At 37.1% G+C, this 21262-nt stretch overlaps 1 protein-coding gene across 3 annotated transcripts in view; it reads left to right on the top strand.

Annotated features, from left to right (window-relative positions):
• The window catches only part of DCDC2 (doublecortin domain containing 2), a 215211-nt gene that overhangs the window by 74559 nt on the left and 119390 nt on the right, over positions 1–21262 (top strand). For all 3 annotated transcript variants that reach the window (XM_054492628.2, XM_054492627.2, XM_063665870.1), the window contains exons 4-6: positions 8798–8874; positions 8996–9127; positions 19530–19676. In XM_054492628.2, the coding sequence (XP_054348603.2) occupies positions 8798–8874; positions 8996–9127; positions 19530–19676 (356 nt within the window). The remainder of the gene's footprint in view (positions 1–8797; positions 8875–8995; positions 9128–19529; positions 19677–21262) is intronic.

The raw sequence follows: 21262 nt of genomic DNA, 5'->3' as shown, positions 1-21262 counted from the left end.
TGTCCTGCGGTAACATTTTCTTGGAACTGCTTTGTAAAAAAATGCAGGTGATTTATGAAAATTGAATAATGCAAAACAAGTTTCTTATGTTTTAGTGACTCTGCTGAATTGATGACTGTTTAGGTATAGACAGACTTTTACAAATCTTAGTTTTAATGAAAAACATTAGACATATCCAGCTGAGTATACAGATTTGGTGTCAGGAGAAAAACCTGGACTAGAGGTAGGGATTTGGTTGTCATTGGCAAAATGATGTTGGTCATAAACAACATAGCAGGTGATAAATTTGACCAAGAGAGTGTTTGGGTTCAAAGCCAAGAAGGCAGAGATGGAATTCTGGGGGGGAAATACCAACATTTAATGTAAGCCAAGGAGGAGGAGTTGTTGGTATAGGAAACTGAGAATGGTCACAGAAGGGTGGGGTTCAGAGACAACATATTGCTGAACTGTGATGGAGTATCCAGTTATGCATTCCCTGTTATTATTTTCCTTTGATACCATAGAAGATTATATACCCAAAATACCTGAGAGCTGTACTATTTCAGATTAACAATACTTACTTAATTTTCTGGAGTTTAATTTTTTGGAGCTCAATTTTCTTACATCCAAAAGAGCACAATACTAGAAAAAGATATTTTGGCATGTCAGATATTATATGGAATATAATGTTTTCTAAGATATAGCCAAGTATAAAAAGTATATTTATTTAAAAAAACACTTTAATGTAAATCCACTATGAAAATTAATCGAGAAAATGGATATTATGTTTCTTTTGTAATTTTGCATTGACCAAAAACATCTGAATTTACTTGATTAATATTTATCTGGTATATCTTTTTCCATAGTTTTAACCTACCCATACCTTGTTTTGGTCTTTTTTTTAATTATTATTTTTTTTAATAGGGTCTCACTATGTTGCCCAAGCTGGTCCTGAACTCCTGGGCTCAAGCAGTCCTCCCATTTCAGCCTGCCAAAGTGCTGGGATTATGGGCATGGGCCACCATACCTGGCCTACTCGTGTCTTTATATTTAAAATGTGTCTCTTATAAACAGTATATAGTGAGATCTTGTTCCTTTTTCTAGTCTGCCTGTCTCTGTCCTTTAGTTGGAATTTTTAGTTCATGTGAATTTACTGAATTACTGGCATGATTAGAATCGAGTTTATCATGTTATTTGTTTGTTTGTTCCATCTAATATTTGTTTTTGTTCTTTCTTGTCTTTTTTATGAATAGATTCATCAAACATTTAAACAATTATTTCATTTTATCTCTCTTATTGGCTTTTTAGCTATGCCTCTTTGGGATTTTGTTTTCAGTAGGTACTCTAGGGCTCACAATATACATCCTTAACTTATTTTAGTCTGCCTTCAAATAATATTATGCTAGTTCTGTACAACAGTATAATTCCATTTATCTTTAATGATACCTTTGTGTTCCTATTAAATATTTTACTTTTATATATGTTACCAATCTCATGAATCGTCATTATTATTTTTGTTTTAAACTAGTCTTTAGGACTAATTTTTTTTTTTTTTTTGAGATGGAGTCTTGCACTGTCGCCCGGGCTGGAGTGCAATGGCACGATCTCGTCTCACTGCAACCTCCGCCGCCTGAGTTCAAGTGATTCTCCTGCCTCAGCCTCCCAAGTAGCTGGGATTACAGGTGCCTGCCACCACACCTGGCTAATTTTTTGTATTTTTAGTAGAGATGGGGTTTCACCATGTTGGCCAGGCTGGTCTTGAACTCCTGACCTTGTGATCCACCCACCTTGGCCTCCCCAAGTGCTGGGATTACAGGTGGGGATTAATTTTTTCAGTTTTAAAAATTACTCACATATTTCCATTCAACGTCCTTTTATACTTCTGTGCAGATCTAGGTTTGTATCTTGTATTATTTTCCTTGTTTGAAGAACTTCCTTTGCGATTTTTTGGTAGCATGGGTCTGGCAACGGCCAGTTCGCTAGGCTTTTATCTGTCTAAAAAAGGTCTTTGTTTGAGCTTCCTTTTTGGAAGATATTTTCTCAGGGCACGCTCTGTTGTGTCTAATCTGCTAAAGTGCATGGAATGAATTCTTCATTACAGATATTCTGTTTTTAGTTCTAGAATTTTCATTTGTTTCTTTAGAGTTTCAATTTCTGGGCTAAAATTCCTCTTATTTTATCATTTTTCCACCTTTTCTACTGAATTTTTTAACATATTTATAACATTTATGTTAAAATCCTTATTTGCTAATTTCAATATCATGGTCATCTCTGGGTTTGACTTTATTTCTCTTGATAGTGGGTCGTCATGTTTTCTACTTTATTTACATGTTTTGTAGTTTTGTTGTGTACTAGCCATTTTGTATGAAATTTTGTATAAAACTTATAGAAATTTAAAGTAGGTGATAATTATCCCCAGGAAAAAGCATGTCCCCTTCTTCTATTGGGCTGCTAGGGAAAGGAGCTGATCTTATAGTATAATCCATAGTTGAGCTGGGAACAGGCTAGGCTGCAGTTTTAGTTAGATTTAGTTTAGTAGTGGTTTCAAACACTTTGAGGGTGAAATCAGGGCTTGCTTTCTGTGCAACAGGACTTGGGAGTTAATATTGGTGAGATTTAGAAATCTGTCTCTACAATTAGTCCAGCTATTAGCTATTTACACCACTGGAGATTCTGTCTGTTACACAGCTTTCCACACTATGGGATTCCTTTCTCTGCTCTTTTGCCCTGCTCTTGGCTTTTGTTACACTTCTGTGCACTTGAAGAAGGCCCCATGGGGAAGAATTCGTGGGTGGTATGGACTTGCTCTACATCTGGGTTTCCTTGGTTATGCTGACTAACACAATCTGACTGTCTATGGAGGTTTATTCCTCTGCCTCTTGCGCCCCTGGGGATGAAAGCAGCTGAAGATTTCTTCTCCCTTAGAAAGTGTTCATCACTCTCCGGAATTTAGTTCGTCTAGACTTTTTTGCATCCTAACAAAGTGACATTGGCACTTTCCAATATCAGTTATGACACATCCCCTCAAAAATAGGGCCCTTTCAGTCTAGTAGATCTCATCAGACATCTTAGCTAGTCTTTCTCCCATTTAAAAAATAGTGATACTGGAAAAAAAAAAGAATGATTCTTTAAAAAATCTTTTTCAGAACGATCTATAATTTGGACGTATCTGGTGTATTGACTCCTTGATAAATTGTTTTCTAGTCTGGTGTCTTTTACTAGCCTTTGGCCCTTCTCATTTATCAAAAAGTGGTGAAAACTGATTCATTATTTTGTAAAGGATTTTGTTCTCTTTGATGCTGTGTGCTGTTTGTTAAGTAGTAACAGTTTCCTCTAAAATTACCATTTTGAGAACCTACTTTTCCTTAAATCCATACGATAAAGAAAATAGAGTTGCAGCTTCTTTGTGTAGGTTGGCTTGTATTTTGCAAATAAGAAATTTCACTACATATTTTTCTTTAAATGCCTAAGTCTATCTCATGGACAGTCACAAAAATCTGACATGTATTTTTTAAAGTTATTGAAAATTGAGCTTTTAAATTCTATAATCAGTTCTTTCAAGAGGTTTGTGGTCATTACATTTTTGTGATAGTATCGTTTAACAGCATCCTTTCCTCACCTCCTTAGACAGAGTTTGTTTTTGTTTTTTGGACCAGGTTTTCAAGACGTGGTGAGTGCTGAGATTTGAGGCAGGTGGATTCTCAGAAGCATTCAGTTTACAGCCCCAGGGAGTGATATTGCCACTTTATTAATTAGTTCATGGAGCATCCCTTTGGGCTAATTTAGCAGGATTATTCCTACTTTTATAGGTCTAGAAATTGAGGTGTGAAGTGTTGAATTCGTTCATGTAAAAAGCTTTAGGCAATCAGTGTCAAAATTCAGAATTCCAGATCTTTAGTCGGTTACTCAGTTTATCAACCTTGATCTTGTTATTCCAAATATATATTTTTAAAGGAACAATTTTGATTTTATTGATTTTATTTTTCATAGCAAACAGATTAATCCAGCTTTTAACTTGAATGTTGACCCAGCTGTGATATTGACCTACTGTTATGGAATTTGTGAACTCGACTTAAATTACTTACGTAAACTTACTGGATTAACATGAAGCATTTTATTTTTGTATGGTCATCTGTGACATAAACACAATATAATCTAAATAAGATGTCAGAGACAGAGTGATATATTGGAAACAGCATGTGATTTGTATCCAAATTCTGCACTAGACTCCTAGCTCATCCCATTCCAGCAGGGTAAGAAGGGTTAAGTTACTTTTGCCACCTTTGACTTTGGAAATATTTCCAAGAAATATTTTGTCTGTCTATCTGTCTACCAATCTATCTATCTATCTATCTATCCATCCATCCATCCATCCATCCATCCATCCATCTAATCCCCACTCAGGGGTTAGAAATGGGGTTTTGTCAGTCTCTTCAGCCTGCTCCAGAATGACTTCTCTCTCTAATTCACTCGGCTAACCTACTTCTCAATATCCAAATAAATTTAGTTTTTCAAGACAATGTTGAGCCCAGTGCAGAATCAAGACAAGAAGTCAGTCATCAGTGTGTCCTGCTTTTGCTTGGTGTTGATTCCTTCACCAAAAGACAAAGTCAAAGTACAGTTTTGCAGTGATAACTTATCATTTGATTGGTTTCATAGTCACAGATTACACGCCAGTCAGCCTGCTCACCAGTGAACTCCATCCCTGGGTACACGGGGGTCTGAGTGAGAATACCTCATACTCCATCTCTAGGTGTCCATCTCCTCGTAATTAGGAGTGTTGATACTTAATATTACCCTCATATTTCAAGTAGCATTTCTTTTCTTTCCTTTCTTTTTTTTTGAGACAGAGTTTTGCTCTTGTTGCCCAGGCTGAAGTGCAGTGGCGCAATCTTGGCTCACTGCAGCCACTGCCTTCTGGGTTCAAGCGATTCTCATTCCTCAGCTTCCAAGTAGCTGGAATTACAGGTGCACACCACCATGCCCAGCTAATTTTTGTGTTTTTAGTAGAGATGGGGTTTCACCATGTTGGCCATGGCTGGTCTCGAACTCCTGACCTCAGGTGATCCACCCGCCTTGGCCTCCCAAAGTGCTGGGATTATAGGTGTAAGCCACCGTGCCTGGCCTGAAGTAGCGTTCATTTTTAAAGTGCAAGGGGAAGTGTATGGGCTAATAAGAAAATTGATTTAAAAATTCTAATTTATCATTATGTTCCCCATCATCTAAAGCCATCATGTCCCTAGAGTACCACCAATTGACCAACCCTTTATCCTCGATTAGGGCTCTGGAGAAGTTCCTCTTATACCCAGTTGATTTGGTTTAATTTTTTTTGTGTGTGGTTTATTACTTAAAATGCCTGCTAAAAATGCATTTTATATAAAAACTGGTGTTGTTTTTAAAAAGTATGAATCTTTTTTTATAATTATCTTACTTTTTGTTTCTTTTACAATTCAGGTATACTACTTTGAGTAGTTTTTCAGATTTGTTGTGTATCTGAAAACAATAGTTATTTTAATTATAGTAACTCAAGGAAATATAACTTCAAGATTAGTTTTCAATTCAACTTGTTAATCATGAACATTTGGGGAACATTTTTGCCACGCTGAATGAGGAAAACAATTATTATTTAAAACAGATGGTTTGATTGAATTCAAGTAATAATTTACATACTCAGAATCATATTACATAATTATTTCAACAATCATGTATTTTTATGAATTTCAATATATTGTTTATAGCTATGTGTGCTCTAAAGCAAAATAGCATGTTTTAGACAACACAAGATTTTTAAAGTTATTTATTTATATAACGTATTAACTTTTGCCTTTAATTCAATAACCCAACAAGATTTTAAACCATCAAAAATGAGTATGGTTAGAGAGTCACTCATTGAAGAGAGAACAGCAGAGCATCCTCTGTATGTGCTTAGTGCATTGCTAGGTAAGGCACTAAGGAGGAATTCTTAAGCCCAGGAGTTTGAGGTTACGGTGAGCTCTGATCGCACCACTGTACTCTAGCCTGGGTGACAGAGCAACACCCTGTCTCTAAAAGGGAAAAAAAATGATATAACCCTCACTTGTAAGTTCCCATTTGAAACAATCTCCATGATAAATTATTAAATTAAAAAAGCAAGATGCTGAAGAATCGGTAAAGCAGGCCATCACCATGTTTAAAAGTTGTATGTATATGCTATGTACATAAGATAATATGCATGTGTATGTACAGACTATCTTTGAAGGAATATTTCTAACTGGTTGCAGCTTGGTGATTAGGGCATAGGAGTGGGAAGGACACTTCTTTTTTACTGTACACCCCCTTTAACCACTTGAATTTTGTTCAGGTGCATGCATTACCTGCTAAACATTTTATTTTTTTTGTTGTTTTGAGACAGTCTCACTTTGTTGCCCAGGCTGGAGTGCAACGGTGCCATCTCAGATCACTGCAACCTCTGCCTCCCGGTTTCAAGCAATTCTCGTGCTTCAGCCTCCCGAGTAGCTGGGACTACAGGCGCACACCACCACACTCAGCTAATTTTTGTATTTTCAGTAGAGGCAGGGTTTCACCATGTTGGTCAGGCTGGTCTCCAACTCCTGACCTTAGGAGATCCGCCTGCCTCAGCCTCCCAAAGTGTTGGGATTACAGGCGTGAGCCAACACGCCCAGCCCTGTTAAACATTTTTTAAAAAGTCAGCATCACTTAGTGTGATGCTAGGTGTTAGTGTAGGGCTAAGAACCTGTGTGCTTAAAATAAAAAAAAGTTACTATGATTAAATTTTAAAAATTGTTATCTAGAGTATGACATTTTAACAAACATTTATTGTGCAACTCATGGGCATTGCCAAGCACTGTTTTAGGCACTGGAGAGTCACAGAAAAAATATTCATTCTTGTTTCTCCCAGAGATGGCATAATTCTACCAAGAATGGAGTCCCATAAATGACCTAGGGCTACTATTTGATTTTTAAGATAACTAGCAAAGTGCATAGAAAATAGTAGGGGTTCATAGACATAGGTTCACTAAAACTCTACCACTTATTATGTGTGATTTTAGGCCAATTAATTAATCAAGCTCCAGTTTCTTTAGTAAATTGGGACTATAGTAATACTACTTCAGGACAGTGTGTTGTTGATTGAAAGATATAATGCATATAAATTACTTAGTACAGTGCGTGCCATGAAATATAGCACAACTGTTACCTATTTTTATAAATTAGTGTTGTTTGTAAGTTTTCCTTTCAAATCATGGGGTAAAATCACCTAAAACTCAAAGTGCAAGAATCAATACTATAGTTGCTGTAGCAGGTTGAGACAGAAAGCACAAGAAGAATGAGCACGGAATGATTGGTGATAACTGAGCTGGGCCTTGAAGAACAGATGGAATTCCAGCAGGTGGAGAAATGAGGAGGGCGTTTTAGCCAGAGGGGCAAAGGCAAGGTGTGGATGCAGGGGATGTTTTGGGAATGGAGGGGAGCAGGCTGGTTCGACTACAGTGTGTGACGAGGAGTCTGTGTGGAAGTGTTGGTAGGAGATGAGGGCACCAAGTAAGCGGCGCTTCGTCCTGGAAGTTCTTGCAGGCCATGCTTGAAAGTCGGGATTTATCTTCCAGTGTTAAAGGTGGACACCAGACGGCAGAAGCCTGAAGAGAGGATAGGGAGGAAGTCGGAATAGGAATAATGAGGAGAGAGATGGCAGCTGTACTTGAGAGGGGCCGTAAGGTCAAGGGGGACATTAAAGACACCAGGTGGAGATGGAGGTCTTAAATGAATGAACAAGCAGAGACAGATGGGGACAAAATCAAGATGTGGGGTTAGCTTCGTAAAGGCATACAGTTCCTTCTGAGACAGGCAGAAAAGGAGAAAAATGGTGAGGATATAGATGAGGTGAGTTGTGGAGGGAAGGAAGGTTGAGGGGCTTTGTGTCTACTGGCTTCTATTTCTTGACATTTGGAATGAAATGCCCTGCTGAGAGTGTGTGTGCCTGGAGTGGGATTTTAGGGGTTAGCTGAGGGGTGAGGTGAGATGAGAGGTGAGGATTTGGACTATCCACTGTGGGAAATGGAAAAAAGAACTGTGGGAGGAGTGGAGGGCTGGCTGAGCAAGCTATACTGAGGTCCAGGTGATGGCTTGATGCTGAAAGCTGGTCTCAGGTGAGGGCTGCTCGTGGGGCCCCGTGGTTCTCTCTAATAGCAGCTGGGACCCTGGAAGCAAAAAGAGAGGCAAAGGTGATCAGATCTACCCAGTTGCAAGGGTTGTGGGAATCGAGGATGCTGGCGTGAGTGTACCTGATTCAATGGGGGATAGGGGAGAAAGTGAAACCTCAGAAAAATTGCTTGTGTCAGTCTTAAGAGAAAAGGGTGGGGTCAGGCACTGGGTGGGGACCAAGGATCAGAAAGCAGGTGCATGGGAATGGGAAAGGAAAGATGATGGAACAGAGTATGTTGGGCTGCAGGCACAGCACTTCAGAGCTCAAGATTTTATAGGATTATTTTGTTGTTTTTCAGAATGCATTGTTTAAAAATTGTCTTAATATTTTCGTAATAGTCCATGATTTCTGGGTTTCTTTTTTTTTTTTTTTTCACAGATCATGAGCAGTGTGCCTAGGGCTTAAGGGAAATTTTTCTTTCTTGAGAGCTTTGTTAAGGGCTTATAATACTGCTAAAGGGTGAGCTCAGAGTTTACAGAAATGCTGAGAAAAGCAAGGTTTTAACAAAGGCACAGCAAAGTCTCAGGCAGTTCCCTAGAAACTGTAGATTTTCGTCATAGGAAAAAAAAAGCTAATATAAGCTTAGTGATTTATATTTTTTTTCCTTTGCTTTTAAAGGTAAAACCAGTAATCCATAGCAGGATCAATGTGTCAGCTCGCTTTAGAAAACCACTTCAGGAGCCGTGCACTATCTTGTAAGTTGAAACCCTTTATACTTCAAGTTAAAATTGGCTTGGTGGTTTCCTTTTGGTTTGGAAGTTGTGTTGTAGTTTTCAAGGCATAACTGTTTCAGAAGGTTGGCCTCCTGTTTTCCAGCTTGATTGCAAATGGAGACCTCATAAACCCAGCTTCTCGCCTCCTTATCCCCAGAAAAGCCTTGAATCAGTGGGATCATGTACTACAAATGGTCACGGAAAAAATCACTCTGAGGAGCGGGGCTGTTCACAGGTATGTCAAAACAATCTTGTAAGCGGAGGAATTTTTGAATTGTTGAAGATATTGTCAGGAGGCTCCGGAGTCACTGGTCTGTAGATTTGAATTTTGCCTCCCCAGTTAGGCCCCGTATGCCTCAGTTTCTTCATCTATAGAATGGAGATATCCCTCATAGTGTTGTTTAAAATGAGGTAATCCACATACAGAACTTAAAACAGTCATTGGCACATGGTAGCACATCTACAAATATTAACGATTTTTATTCTTTGATTTAGAGTGACTAGGCAAGCATAACTTTAGTTGAGAAGGATTTCTTGAAAGAGCTAGCCTCTTAACTCTTAATTGTCCTTTTTTTTTTTTTTTTTTTTTAAAAGGAGGCGTTTGTGATTATTCGATAGTTTAAACTATTTGCCTAGGGTAAAAATCAGGTATCAGGAAGTATTAGTTCATTTAAAGAGGAGGCATAGAAAGAATAATTTAGTGGGGTTGTCTAAATGTAAGAAATCAAAAGCATTTTTATCAGGTTCCGAAATTTAAGTGAAGATTAACGTCATAGATTTAAATTGTGAAGCCTATGAAATTATCCCCTGATGGAGGCTGACATTTATTTTCCCTCAGGTGGGAGGGTTACAAATAACATATACATGTGCACAACATATTAAAAGTATGTATGTGTATATACTGCTTTAGTAGAGTACACTCTTTCAAGTTTTTGTGTTTTCATATACACACGATAAAATAGTTCTCAAATGATTGCATATTATGTCTTTCAGGTAAATGTGTATACAGATTAATGTTTGTATATTTACATATATTAATATCTACAATCTCATAGCCATTGAGATTTTAAATATAATTAGGTGTTTTAATTGAAAGGAATACTTTACATATGGCAAAAAATTCAAATACGGTATAAGTAAAGAGCATTTCTCCTACCTTAGACACGCCCAGTCCTTCTCCCTAGTACTTTTCAGCATCATCCCGGAAATATTCTATGCATATGTAAGCATATACATTTTTAATTTTATTTTTTTGAGACAGGCTCTCACTGTGTCACCCAGGCTGGAGTGCAATGGTGTGATCTCAGCTCCCTGCAGCCTCCATTGCCCAGACTCAAGTGATTCTCTCACCTCAACCTCCTAAGTAGCATGCACCACCACACCTAGCTTTTTTCTTTTTCTTTTTTTTTTTTTTTTTTTTTTCAGAGATTAGATTGCATCATGTTGCCCAAGCTGGTCTTGAACTCCTGGGGTCAAGCAATCCCCCCGCCTTGGCCTCTCGAAGTGTTGGGATTACAGGCATGAGCCACTGTACCTGGCCCATTTTTTAAAAACATAAATGGAAATACATACATATACATATGTATAAATACATATATATACATATGTATAAATACATATTTATACATACATACATACACTATGTATAAATACGTATTTATACACACATACACGTATGTATAAATACGTATATATACACACATACACGTATGTATAAATACGTATATATACACACATACACGTATGTATAAATACGTATTTATACACACATACACGTATGTATAAATACGTATTTATACACACATACACGTATGTATAAATACGTATTTATACACACACGTATGTATAAATATACACACATACGCGCATGTATAAATACATATACACACATACGCGTATGTATAAATACATATACACACATACGCGTATGTATAAATACATATTTATTTATACATATACGTATGTATAAATAAATACGTGTATACAAACACCCCCTTGATTTTTTCCTATAATAAATCTTAGAGATTATTCTTATCAGCACAGATACCTCTATTTTATTATTTTTAATGACTACAAAGCATTTTATTTATTTTAATTTTTATTTTTTGAGATGGAGTTTCACTCTTGTTGCCCAGGCTGGAGTGCAATGGTGGGATCCCGGCTCACTGCAAACTCCACCTCCTGGGTTCAAGTGATTCTCCTGCCTCAGCCTCTCAAACAGCTGGGATTAGAGGCACCTGCCACCATGCCCATCTAATTAAAAATTTTTTTTCATAGAGACTGGGTTTCACCATGTTGGCCAGGCTGGTTTTGAACTCCTGACCGCAAGCGATCCACCGCCTTGGCCTCCCAAAGTGCTAGGATTACAGGTGTGAGCCACTGCGCCTGGCCCAAAGTATTCTATTTTAACACAAAGTATTCCAAATCCTAATTTTTTTATTAAAAAATTTTTAGCTGGGCAACATCTCATTTTATAAAATACAATGAGTGTTCCCAACTTATTAGACCAGTTACCTCTTTTTTAAATTTCATTTTTTTATTTTAGATTCGGGGAATACATGTGCAGATTTGTTACATGGGTATATTTCATGATGCTGAGATTTTGGGTACAGATCTTGTCACCCAGGAAGTGAGCATAGTACCCAATAAGTAGTTTTTCACTCTATTTCCGTTCCCTCTCTAGTAGTCAACAGTGTCTACTGTTCCTATCTTTTTGTCCATCTGTACTCAATATTTAAGCTCCCATTTACTAGTGAGAATAAGTAGTATTTGGTTTTCTGTTCCTGCACTAATCTTCTTAGGATTATGGCCTCCAGCTGCATCCATGTTGCTGCAAAGGACAGGATTTCAGTATTTTTATGGCTGCATAGTATTCCATGGTGTATATACACTATATTTTCTTTATCCAGCCCACCATTGATGGGCACCTAGATTGATTCCACATCTTTGCTATTGTGAATAGCATAGCAATGAACATACGAGTGCATGCTTCTTTTTGGTAGAATGATTTATTTTCCTTTGGGTTTGAATGGATATTTAGGTCATTTCTAATCTTTTGCTATTACATGTGTATGTCTTTTTGTATAAGCAAAGCTTATCAGGATATAACAGTCTAGAAGTTGAATTGTTGTATTGTTTCAAATGCCTTTAACATTTTGATAGATACTGCCAATTGCCTTCCAAAGAGTTTATCCTAATTTATATTTTCACCGGAAGTCTATGAGCGGGCCTGTTTGTCATACTGTTACCTGTCTAGTAAAACTAACATTTAGTCTTTTCACTCATGTTGAGTGAAAATAGTATTTCGTTGTTTTTGGATTTTTATTTAATATACAACATCATCTATTGACTATTTCTTATGTGTCAGGCATTATTCTCAGTGCTTTATATTTTTGACTTAATTAACTCAGTGACCCTATAAGGTAGGTAGTATTTCCATTCTCTTTTAATAGACATGAGATGTGAGACATAGAGCAGGAAAATTATTTGCGCAGGGTTATGGAGATACTGAGTAGCAGGGCTGGGTGGGATTCAAGTCTAGTAGGCATTCTGGCTCCAGCGCCTGTGTTCTAAATGACCAAGGTACTCTGTAAGTAAATGCCACATATTTATATCCATTGTATCTGAACTGTCTGTCATGGCCTTTGCACATTTATCTTATTGATTTATGGGCACTCTCCAGGGGTCCCCAACCCCCAGGCCATAGACTGGTACCATTCCATGGCCCGTTAGGAACCCGACTGCACAGCAGGAGGTGAGCGGCAGGCGAGCATCACTGCCTGTGCTCCACCCCCTGTCAGATCAGCAGCAGCGTTAGATTCTCATAGGAGCATGAAGCCTATTGTGAACTGTGCACGCGAGGTATCTAGGTTGTGTGTTCCTTATGAGAATCTAATCCCTGATGATGTGAGGTGGAACAATGTCATCTCATAACCATCCTGTCCCCCACTCCGTCTGTGGAGAAATTATCTTCCACAAAACCCGTTCCTGGTGCTAAAAAGGTTGGGGACCACTGCTCTAGATGTATTGGGGAAATTGGCCTTTTCTGATGTGAGTTTTACGTACACTTCCAGTTTGCATTTTCTTTACATTTCTTTTTTCATACAAATATCTTAAATTTTAATGCAGTCTAATTTTCAATCTTTATAATCACTATGTTTTATGACTTGCTTAGATCTTCCTTACTCCAAGATTATAAGAATATTCTCCTATGTTTTCTCCTTGTATTTTAAAATTTTATTTAAACCTTTGATTTTGTTGGATTTTATTTTGGTGTCAGAAGTAAAGGCGGATCTCAATAATTACAATTTTTTTTACATATATAGTTTTGACATTTGACATATACATAAATGCAAACCTACCCAATAAGTAATATAAAGGACACAAAGATATATACAGGTAATTTCATAGCCAGATATACCTATTCATACATATATTAATATGAAAAAAGTTACATACAGAAATAAAATATATTCAAGTAAAAACATAGAAATGAAAATATAGTTATGTTGTTCAAACATTTGAATACTTAGAGAAACTTCTTTTTTTTTTTAAACTTGTATTTTAGGTTCACGGGTACATGTGCAGGTTTGTTGCATAGGTAAACTTGTGTCACGGTGGTTTGTTGTATAGATTATTTTGTCACCCAGGTACTAAGCCTAGTACTCAATAGTTACTTTTACTGTTCCTCTCTCCTCCCACCCTCTACCCTCAAGTAGGCCCCAGTGCCTGTTGTTCCTCTCTTTGTGCGCGTGTGTCCTCATCATTTATCTCCCCCTTGTAAGTGAGGACATGTGGTGTTAGGTTTTCTGTTCCTGCGTTAGTTTGTAAAGGATGGCCTCCAGCTCTTTCCATGTTCCTGCAAAGGACATGATCTCACTCTTTTTTTTATGGCTGCATAGTATTCCATGGTGTATATGTACCACTTTTTCTTTATCCAATCTACCATTGATGGACATTTAGTTTGATTCCTTTTCTTTGCTGTTGTGAATAGTGCTGCAATGAACATATGTGTGCATGGGTCTTTATGGCAGAATGATTTATATTCTTTTGGGTATATACCCAGTAATGGGATTGCTGGGTCAAATGGTAGTTCTGTTTTTAGCTCTCTGAGGAATTGCCACACTGCTTTCCACAATGACTGAACTAGTTTACACTCTGCCAGTAGCGTATAAGCATTCTCTTTTCTCTGCAGCTTTGCCAGCATCTATTATTTTTTGACCTTTTTATAATAACCATTATAACTGGCATGAGATGGTGTATCATTGTGGTTTTGGTTTGCATTTCTCTAGTGATAAGTGATAATGAGCTCTTTTGCATATGCTTGTTGGCTGCAAGTATGTCATCTTTTGAAAAGTGTCTGTTCATGTCCTTTGCCCACTTTTTAATGGGGTTTTTTTTTTTCTTGTTAAGTTCCTTATGGATGCTGGATATTAGACCTTTGTCAGATGCATAGTTTGCAAAAATTTCTCACATTCTGTAGTTTATCTGTTTACTCTGTTGGTAGTTTCTTTTGATGTGCAGAAGTTCTTAAGTTTCCCAATTGGTAAATTTTTGCTTTTGTTTTGATTGCTTTTGGTGTCTTTGTCATGAAATCTTTACCAGTTCCTTTGCCCAGAATGGTATTGCCTAGGTTGTCTTCCAGGGCTTTTATAGTTTTGGGTTTTACATTTAAGTCTTTAATCCATCTTGAGTTGATTTTTGTATATGGTGTAAGGAAGAAGTTCAATTTCAGTCATCTGTATCTGGCTAGCCAGTTATCCCAGCACCATTTATTGAATAGGGAGTCCTTTCCCCATTGCTTGTTTTTGTTAGTTTTGTCGAAGAACAGATGGAAGTAGGTGTACTATTTTATTTCTGGGGTCTCTATTTGGTTCCGTTGGTCTACATTGTCTGTTTTTGTCCCAATACCATGCTGTTTTGGTTACTGAATCCATGTAGCATAGTTTGAAGTTGGGTAACAGGATGGCTCCAGCTTTGTTCTTTTTGCTTAGGATTGCGTTGGCTATTTAGGTTCTTTTTTGGTTCCATTTAAATTTTAAAATAGTTTTTTCTAGTTCTGTGAAGAACATTATTGGTAGTTTGATAGCAGTAATATTGAATCTGTAAATTGCTTTGGGCAGTATGGCCATTTTCATGATACTAATTCTTCCTATCCATGACCATGGGCTGTTTTTTCTGTTTGTTTGTGTCATCTCTGATTTCTTTAGGCAATGTTTTGTAGTTCTCATTGTAGAGATCTTTTACCTGCCTGGTTAGCTGTAGTCCTAGATATTTTATTTTATTTTTTGTGCCAATTATGAAAATGTGCTCCTGATTTGGTACTCAGCTTGGATGTTGTTGGAGTATAGGAATGCTACTGATTTTTGTGCATTGATTTTGTATCCTGAAACTTTTCTGAAGTTATTTCTCAGCTGAAGGAGCTTTTGGGCCAAGACTGTGAGGTTTTCTAGATATAGAATCATGTCATCTGCAAACAGGGATAGTTTGGACTTCTTCTTTTCCTATTTGGATGCCCTTTAATTCTTTGTCTTGCCTGACTGCCTTAGGAAGGGCTTCCAATACTATGTTGAATAGGAGTGGCGAGAGAGGGCATCCCTTTCTTCTGCTGGTTTTCAAGGGGAATGCTTCCAGTTTTTGCCCATTCAGTGTGATGTCGGCTGTGGGTTTCTCATAGATGGCTCTTACTATTTTATGTTCCTTCGATACCTAGTTTATTGAGAGTTTTTAACTTGAAGGGATGTTGAATTTTATTGAAAGCCTTTTCTGCATCTATTGAGAAAATCATGGTTTTTGTCTTAAGTTCTGTTTATGTGGTGAATCACATTTATTGATTTGCATATGTTGAATGAACCTTGCATCCCAGGGATAAAGCCTATTTGATCATGGTGGATTAGCTTTTTGATGTACTGCTGGATTCAGTTTGCAAGTATTTTGTTGAGGACTTTTGTACTGATGTTCATCAAGGACAACAAACTTGGCCTGAAGCTTTCTTTTTTGTTGTGTCTCTGCCAGGTTTGGGTATCAGGGTGATGCTGGCCTCACAGAACAAGTTGAGGAGGAGTTCCTCCTCCTCAATTTTTTGGAATAGTTTCACTAGAAATGGTACCACATTTTGTACATATGGTAGAATTCGGCTGTGAATCTGTCTGGTCCGAGGCTTTTTTTGATTGGTAGGCTATTCGTTACGGATTCAATTTTAAGAGTTCGTTATTGGCTTATTCAGGGAATAAATTTCTTCCTGGTTCAGTCTCGGGAGGGTGTATGTGTCCAGGAATTTATCCATCCCTTTCGGGTTTTCTAGTGTGTGCATAGAGGTGTTCATAGTAGTTTCTGATGGTTATTTTTATTTTTGTAGGGTCAGTGGTAACATCCCATTTGTCGTTCCTGATTGTGTTCATTTGGATCTTCTCTCTTTTCTCCTTTATTAATTCAGCCAGTGGCCTATGTATCTTACTAATTTTTTTTTAACAACCAACTCCTGGATCCATTGATCTTTTGAATAGTTTTTCACGTCTCGATCTCCTTCAGTTCACCTCTGATTTTGGTTATTTCTTATCTTCCACTAGCTCTGGAGTTGGTTTGTTCTTGCTTCTTTAGTTCTTTTAGTTGTGTTATTAGGTTGTTCATTTGAAATCTTTCTAACTTTTTTTTTTTTGGAGACAGGGTCTCACTCTGTTGCCGAGGCTAAAGTGCAGTGGCATGATCTCTGTTCATTGCAGCCTCAACCTCCTGGGATCAAATGATCCTCCCACCTCAGCCAAGCAGCTGGAACTACAGGAGTGTGCTATTATACTCAGCTAATTTTTTTGTATTTTTTTTAGAGACGGGGTTTCACTATGTTGCCCAGGCTGGTCTGAAACTCCTGAACTCAGACAATCTGCCCAGCTCAGCCTCCCAAGTGCTGGGATTACAGGCATTAGCCACCATGCCCAGCCAACTTTTTGATGTGGGCATTTAGTGCTATAAATTTTCCTCTTAACACAGCGTTAGCTGTGTCTCAGAGATTCTGGTATGTTGTATTTTTGTTCTCAGTTTCAAAGAACTTCTTGATTTCTGCCTTATTATTTACCCCAAAGTCATTCAGGAGCAAGTTGTTTAATTTCCATGTAATTGCATGGTTTTGAGCAATTTTTAAAGTCTTGATTTCTGTTTTTATTGTGCTGTGATCTGAGGGTATGTTTGGTATGATTTTGATTCTTTTGCATTTTCTGAGGATTGTTTTACGTTTGGTTTTGTGGTTAATTTTAGGGTATGTGCCATGTGGCAATAAGAAAAATGTGTATTCTGTTTTGGGATGGAGAGTTCTATAGAGGTTTATCACATCCATTTGGTCCAAGGTTGAGTTCAGGTCCTGAATATGTTTGCTAATTTTCTGCCTTTATGATCTGTCTAATACTGTCAGTGGAATGTTGAAGTTTCCCACTATTATTGTGTGGGAGTCTAAGTCTCTTTGTGGTTTTCTAAGAACTTGCTTTATGAATCTGGGTGCTCCTGTGTTGGATGCATATATATTTAGGATAGGTGAAATGTAATTCTTAATGTAATGGCAGATATGAGAGATTTGGTTGCTGCTCTCTTGGGACATGACCATTTTCCTTTAACATTAATAAATCTTATGGTTGGCCCCTCCTATGCATCAGTATATTCATATATAAAAAGCATCCCATAAAAATTTATTAAACTTGCTTTTTATGTTTCTTGTGTTTGTAGCAAAAGAAGAAAGTAGATTAACAACAGTTATATAAAAGAAGGCTAAAAATCATGAATTAGAGTTTATTCAGTGCTGGGCCAGGCGTGGTGGTCTATGCCTGTAATCCCAGCACCTTGGGAGGCTGAGGCGGGAGGATCACTGGAGCCCAGGAGTTTGAGACCAGCCTGGGCAACATAGCAAAACCTTGTCTCTATTAACTAAAAGAATATATTCACTATGTTTTACCTACCTTCAGAGGAAACAAGTCAAATCTTGGCTGTTTCCAGAGTCCACAGCTATGCTGGCTTTTAATTTCTAGCTATGAAATTACTACTGATTGAGATAAAACTATTTTGAAGAAAAGTGGAAAAATAATGCTTGGGTCTAGGCCATTGGCTCTCAAGCAGGTATGATTTTGCCCCCTGGGGACATTTGGCAGTGCCTGAAACCATTTTTGGTAGTCCCAACTGGGGATAGGGTTGCTACTGCTACTGTTTAGTGGGTGGAGGCCAAAGGTGCTGCTAATAAACATCTTACAATGTACAGGGCAGCCTACTCACCTTTCCAACAAAGAATTATCTGGTCCAAAATGTCAATAATGCCAGTATTCAGAAACCCTGGTCAAGTGCTTTTTGAGATAGCATCTTACTATGTTGCCCAGGCTGGTCTTGAACTCCTGGGCTCAAGCAATCCTCTTGCCTCAGCCTTCCAAGTAGCTGGAACTATAGGCATGGGCCACCATGTCCAGCTTAAGTTAAGGCAGAAAACATAGAATTCTGGGTTAAGTGTTGGTACTTAGACTTGTTAGGAGTAGAGATACAATGTTATAAAGAAAGAGACTTTACTGTCTGTATACTAACTAAAAACACAAATACATTTTAGGAATGTTGGTGGCTATTGGTGGCTATTTTCATTGTATTTCATGGTTCTGTATGATATGGCCATTTATGTGATCAGGTAACAAGCTGACAGGTCAATGGGTTTTTTTTTTTTTTTTTTTTGCGTCTGTAAATGACATTTAATCTTATTACGTAATATAGGAAGACAGAAAGCTTTTTGATGATACTGAAATCCTTCCATTTATTAATAGCTCTTGCTTATAACCTTAAAAAATATGCACTGTCTTTCTGGTTTAGTTTTTTAATACTTACTTTCCTGTTCTTTAAAAAAAATTCTGTGGACATTTAATATCATCTGGTAAAATTATGACTGTTCTTTTAATAAGTAACATATTAATTGTAGTTCGTAGCAGCAGTTTTACAGTAAAGGAAGGTTATTGTGAAACTGCTCGATTCTGGGAAGATATAATGTTCACTCTTTTTTGCTTAGTAGGGATGGCAAAAAAAAGAAAGAAGCATGAATGCTATGCAGTTCTGCATCATTAACACTGGCAATGGGTTCTTTTACCTCCTGCCCTCTCACCCCATTGTTCCTGACCTGGTTCTCTGTGTGTTTGTATGTAATATTTTGGTTGAGGGCTGTTCTTACACAGAATGTGGTCAGAAGCTTGCCAGCCTGATGAATATGCTAAGAAAATAAAATTTAAAAGTATTAACAAATATAAATAGAAGAAGCAATGTTCAATGGAAACAGAGCTTTATTTAAAGCACTGTGATCTGTACGAGTTAATTTTTCTCCTCTAAAATTTTAATATGGCAGCAATAGGGATGCTTATGCCAGATCATCAGGCTCACTGAGATGAAACCCTGTACAGCAAGATAGTCATCGTATCTGCGTTATAACATTAGCATTTAGTGAAATCTGATGACTTTGAGGCATCTATACTGCAATAATGAGAATAGTGACAAGTGAGCTAAATTAAGCACAGAATGTTTTTATTTACTATGTAATTTTAATTTTTTGACATCCAGAATACTTTGTAATCTTAAGCAGTTCTTTAAATGTTGGTTAAAATTCTAATTGTTGGTGTTCATATTTTTGACAGGCTTTATACTTTAGAAGGAAAACTTGTTGAGAGTGGAGCAGAATTGGAGAATGGGCAGTTTTATGTGGCTGTTGGCAGAGATAAGTTTAAGAAACTGCCTTACAGTGAGTTACTTTTTGACAAGTCAACGATGAGGAGGCCTTTTGGGTAAGTCTTACTCCTTACCACTCCTCATGCTTTAGTTATCACTTGAAATAGCATTGGGTCTTTTGCTGACCACCATTATACTTTATGTAATTGATAATCTTATTTATCACTTAGAATGGAAAGCATATATGGTATACCTTGATCTTTGTTTTTATTGCCATGATGGGAGACTGAGAGCTATTGAGCAAAAATATAATTTCTGGGAAGTTATGAAAGACTACATAGTTCTTTTTTAGCATGCATGAAATTTATAGTAAATACAAAAATTTATTATTGTGAAGAAGATACACGGCAATGAGCTTCTCTACAGCAAACATTATTAGAAGTTTTTGTGTCTTAATAGTTGCTAGATCAAATAACTTTTCAGTTGGTTTGGATAGAAACATCCAAGAGTGTTAAAAAACCCATAATATTTTATACTTGTTTTAATAATAACTGTAAAATATAAAAACAACATAATTCCGCTTATGCAAATAGAGAGGATGGGTGTACAGTTAATGCATGTAAGATTTTAAGTATTATACTTTTAATTACAATATACCGTAAGCCGTTTCTCTCCATGAAATGTCATATATTTGTGAAAGATGCTTTATTTCAGCCAAGGAGATACACTGTGGAGTCACTCAAGAAGAGCTCTGGCCCCTGCTGCAGGATCTCTCGGCTTGCTCATGGTGCCCAGGGATCCATCTCGGTTGCTCTTCCCAGAGATTCTGTGGCCACCTTGCCATTGCAAACCAATTTTTTTGTGGTTGTCGTCTGCAGAAGTAGAGCAGAATATCACCATTGTGTTTGCAATTAATTCACAATCTGTGTAACTTGATGGAGAGGCTGGCCAAGAGCTTCTAAATAAGTAATAGATGAAATGGAATTTCAGGAGTGGTTTTTGAACTATGCAAGAGCACATGGTTTTCTAGCACTTTTGAATTATTTGCCAGCTGACTTATTGCTAACCAACCTTACCCATCCATGAAATCAAATCTTTAGCCATCTTTGCTAAGCAACCCTAGGTTAACCTGCTGTGAATAACAATATGTACTTGATGGTAATAAGGAAACTAACTCACATTGGCCTTTCTCATACAATTAATAAGAATTTTTTTTATATATGTGTCCTTCTATTTTTGGAGAGATTCAGTTGGGTTTCAAGATGGGTCTTTTCCTAATAATATAGATATCAACAAAACAACTTATTCTTACAGCCTAAAAGAATTTTTAATTTTTTGATGAGGACAACTTGTTTAAAAACTACCTGAATGCAAATGCCAGTGTTTTACCTCTGCTGTTCTATCAGAGGTAGACATAGGAGACATCATAGAAACAAAGGAAATTTGTTTTTAACTCAGTCTGGAAAAATCATTATTCACATTTGGAAATGATTTTTTGAAATGCAAATAGAACACTTCGGGATTTGGATAAAAATGCTATACAAATTTCAGGTAATACTAAAATTTATTTGTAAGCATTGATTAAAATAGTATACAGGAAAACATTACAAATCTTTTGGGATGGAATTTGGAAATTTTATGATCTTTGTGAAATTGGGAAAGTATATGTTAAAGTGTATGTTACCTACCTTTTGTGAAACAC

The sequence above is a fragment of the Pongo pygmaeus genome, chromosome 5 (assembly GCF_028885625.2).
Source record: "Pongo pygmaeus isolate AG05252 chromosome 5, NHGRI_mPonPyg2-v2.0_pri, whole genome shotgun sequence".
Classification (NCBI taxonomy): Eukaryota; Metazoa; Chordata; class Mammalia; order Primates; family Hominidae; genus Pongo; species Pongo pygmaeus.
The sequence above is the reverse complement of the archived record's forward strand: the minus strand, read 5'-3'. Positions and strand labels throughout refer to the sequence as shown.